This window comes from Amblyomma americanum, chromosome 1 (assembly GCF_052857255.1).
Source record: "Amblyomma americanum isolate KBUSLIRL-KWMA chromosome 1, ASM5285725v1, whole genome shotgun sequence".
NCBI lineage: Eukaryota > Metazoa > Arthropoda > Arachnida > Ixodida > Ixodidae > Amblyomma > Amblyomma americanum.
The window spans coordinates 344,715,801-344,719,138 of NC_135497.1; the positions used below are offsets into that span (position 1 = coordinate 344,715,801).

The 3,338-nt window shown below is 50.1% G+C and overlaps 1 protein-coding gene across 1 annotated transcript; it reads left to right on the plus strand.

Moving 5' to 3' along the window:
* Positions 1-242: 242 nt before the first annotated feature.
* Positions 243-2,733, plus strand: LOC144099989 (uncharacterized). Its single transcript, XM_077633040.1, has 2 exons — positions 243-632; positions 2,387-2,733. Exons 1-2 carry the CDS (start codon positions 320-322, stop codon positions 2,581-2,583), a joined length of 510 nt encoding a protein of 169 aa, XP_077489166.1. The 5' UTR covers positions 243-319; the 3' UTR covers positions 2,584-2,733.
* Positions 2,734-3,338: the final 605 nt, after the last annotated feature.

Genomic DNA, 3,338 nt, shown 5'->3' on the forward strand with positions numbered 1-3,338 from the left:
AGGCGACTTGTAATCATATTTTGGAGGACAAAAAGCTGGTCGAATTTTTAACCTAATGTCGGTTTCACTTTTTTATTCTAGCCTCTCTTTCAGCTTTCTCAGGCGTGCGCTGAATTTTAACAGTCGCTAATTGTCAATACACTGCAAATCAAGCGAATCACACTTCTCGCCAAGAAGAGAAAACGAAGCCGATTAAAACGAATTCGCGCGTGGCCATCGGTCCATGTAGGATTCATCTTCCTGGTCTCCGGCGCTTTCCGAACACTGCGTCAGAGGTGAAGCCGCTCTTTCAAGAACCTGCTCTGCCCGTTCTTCAAGGATGTGCCATCCGAACAGCTACTCGGAGGATGATTGCCGCGCAGGCGCTTCGCAAACCTGCAGGCGCAAAGCTTCCACCAACCCCCATGCAACGTCTTCGCTTTCTGACCGGGCATTGGTCGCCCACCCCGTCCCGGAGGTCGAGCGTATCCTTGTCCAGCTCTTACGTCGCGGCAGTCAACGCTCAGCACAGGCAGCCAATGGGGATCGCCAGCCCCAAGTTCTGCTCCGAGGACCACCGATGACGCGACAAGCTGTCTACCCAAGCACCCAGCAAAGCGCAACTGTCAATCATCCTCCGCGCGAACACCACGGTGAGTTCATCATGAACAGCCGTATTCTGGAATCTTGGCACACACTCGCAGAGCATTGTGCTTTGAATACGGCGCGAATCGCTGTTCAGCGCAAGCGTGTCCATTGAGCGAGCCTCACCACGTAAAGAAGCCGCACACTAAATGTTTGTTATATGCATACCAAATACGGAAAAGTGACGGCGCCCCTATTTCGACGCCTTACGCGCGGAGGCGAAGGCAGAGTTATGGACCAAAGTTTACACGATGCGGATTCGTCGAAAATAATTTAACCTTGTGGTGCCTCGCTACCAAGTCAGTTGGTATTTATTTCACCGCATGCAGCACGCCTGTTCTTTCATGATTGCATGCCTTTCATTGACGTTCGTTGCCTGACTACGGAGAAACATTTTTTCCCACAAACCCATATTCACCAAACTTTTGCCCCAGACTGTACGTGGATAGCCTTACATTTCTTGAGCATGGTTATTTGTCCTACTAAGCAAGGCTATTAACGAGCTTTCTCTAAAAATACAGTCTAAGTTGAGGATGAACCCAGGCCTGCAGGTCAGTCCCTCCTAAGGGCAACCTAAGCCAGGCCGATTTCAGTAAGAGCATCCAAATTGCTTCCTGACGCTTGCAAGCGACATCGAAGCACGTCCATTAATGGAACTGCATATTCGCTGATGGGTTGTCCCGGAAGAGTGTACGGGTCGAAGCAACACGAAGGGTAACACTTCATTAGCGTAAGACCAAGCATCTCTCTCAAAGTTTGAGCCTGTACACTTTAATGTTTTTCGGATTCGTTTTCTTCCAAACGCATAACCAATGCAATCATTTTATAAGTTCGAAGCGTTTCCAAGCGTTTCCATAGGTACTACTTGCACCAGTACAGCGGCTATCACCCGCTCACATAAACCACACGTGATGACGGCGCGCTGGGCTTACCAAATGGAAGTCCGACGTGGTGCCTATTGAGTAGGCCTTGCTCCCATACGTCGAGGATCAAGCCGCCAACAGCAAGATGAAAATCCTTGTTGGGCAGTGAGGTGTATAACATCCGGGTAGTGTTATTCGCTCTCTGAATCGCCCCGGGCGCAGTTCGGACGCTGGACAACAGGCAAGCTTCTCTTATGGTAGAAATGGACTCACCTCCATTTGTGCAACGTCAAGTTCTGGTCCACCGCCACTCGCCGAGCGCCTCGTCCCAGACTTCCGTTAACGGAAAATTCGTCTCTCCTGGCGGGGAAAAAGTGTAATTGCTTTTTGGAAAACTAGTCCCTCCCAGCAGACTAACTAGCCACATTTCGCAGGCAGTAATTCGTTGTAAACGTAGCGTAGATGTAGTCCTGTAACTCAATGGAGCAGACAGCACACGAAGAGATGAACACGTATATATTTCTATAATAACGGAGTAATTACTCACTGGCATCCACCCAAGTGCAGCCATGCGGCTACAAAGAAACTATACAGCTTCCACAGAAACTTCGTTGTGAAAGAAAACTTCGTCCTGGTGCCGGATTCGAACCGCGGTCCAGGACTAACTTTTCTTTAACCACGGAGTTTCTGTGGAAGCTGTATAGCTTTCTTTTTTGGCCGCATGGCTGCACTTCAATGTATGTAAATAATTACTCCGTTAGTACAAATCTACTCCATCTTAGGGAACTCCCCTGAACATTTCACCCTACACCCTTCAAGTGGTTCACGTGGCCTGTGTTGAGCGTGCATCAAGACCGGATTCATTTATTCAATCTCATTCATTCCTCTCGCATCTCCAGCCAAGATGCTCTTCGAAGACTCCAAGCCTGGCACCCAGCAGGCTAAGGTTGCCGCGGTGGAGAGGAAGAAGGATGTCACGCCGGATCCTGGCTATGAGGCAGCTGGGACAAAGCTGGGGGCGGCCAAGCCTGCAGCTAAGAAGTGCAGTGTGCAGCAGCCAGGTGCGAAGGTCGAGGGTGACTGCGGCGGGCCCTAAAGCAAACGGAGCTGCTGAGCCTCCGGCTGAAAGCAAAGGTGCCACCCCAAGAAATGCCCACAAGTGTTGTGGTTTCTGTCGCTTTTTTTTCTGCAAGTTGGTCTTTTAATTTACAGGTATACCGGCCACATTTTATGCAGTAAATGCAACTTCAAGAATGCCGTCTGTCGTCTGTTTTCTTCACCCGTGTACGTTTGCGCTAACGCTATGCATTCTCTAAATGTAATAATTTCTACGTCACGAACTGGTTCTCCAGCTCGTTATCCTCTCGTAGGATGGGCTTCTTAAACCCATACAGTGACTGCTTTTATCAGCCCTATGCGCATGCCTTCTATTATTAATCCCCGGTATTATAGCAAACAAAACGCCCGATCCTGCAATACTACAACCGCTAGAAACTTCCTCGAAGTATAAGATTTTTTTTTCGGGGCGATAGGCTCAGAGTAGAGATTTTTAGAGGCATTGCACGCGGCTCTTCATTCGTTCTTTTAGAGCGATAGCTCTGCTCCTATCATGACCCCTCCAGGGTTTCAGCGAATTTCACGTACGCCGCGCGCGCCACAGAGGAGTACGGTAGCGTACAGTGTTCTAGAAGGGGGCAGTGGGCTCACTGTCGTATCCCTGTGCCGCTCCGCCACGGCGCACTCAGCGTCGACTTCCCGCATGCCCGCCAGGGGCGCTGACGCATGTTTCACCTGAAAAACTTCTCTTGCCTCGTGTTGCGGTTGCGGTGGTGCGCTCGGTACAGCTCGGTT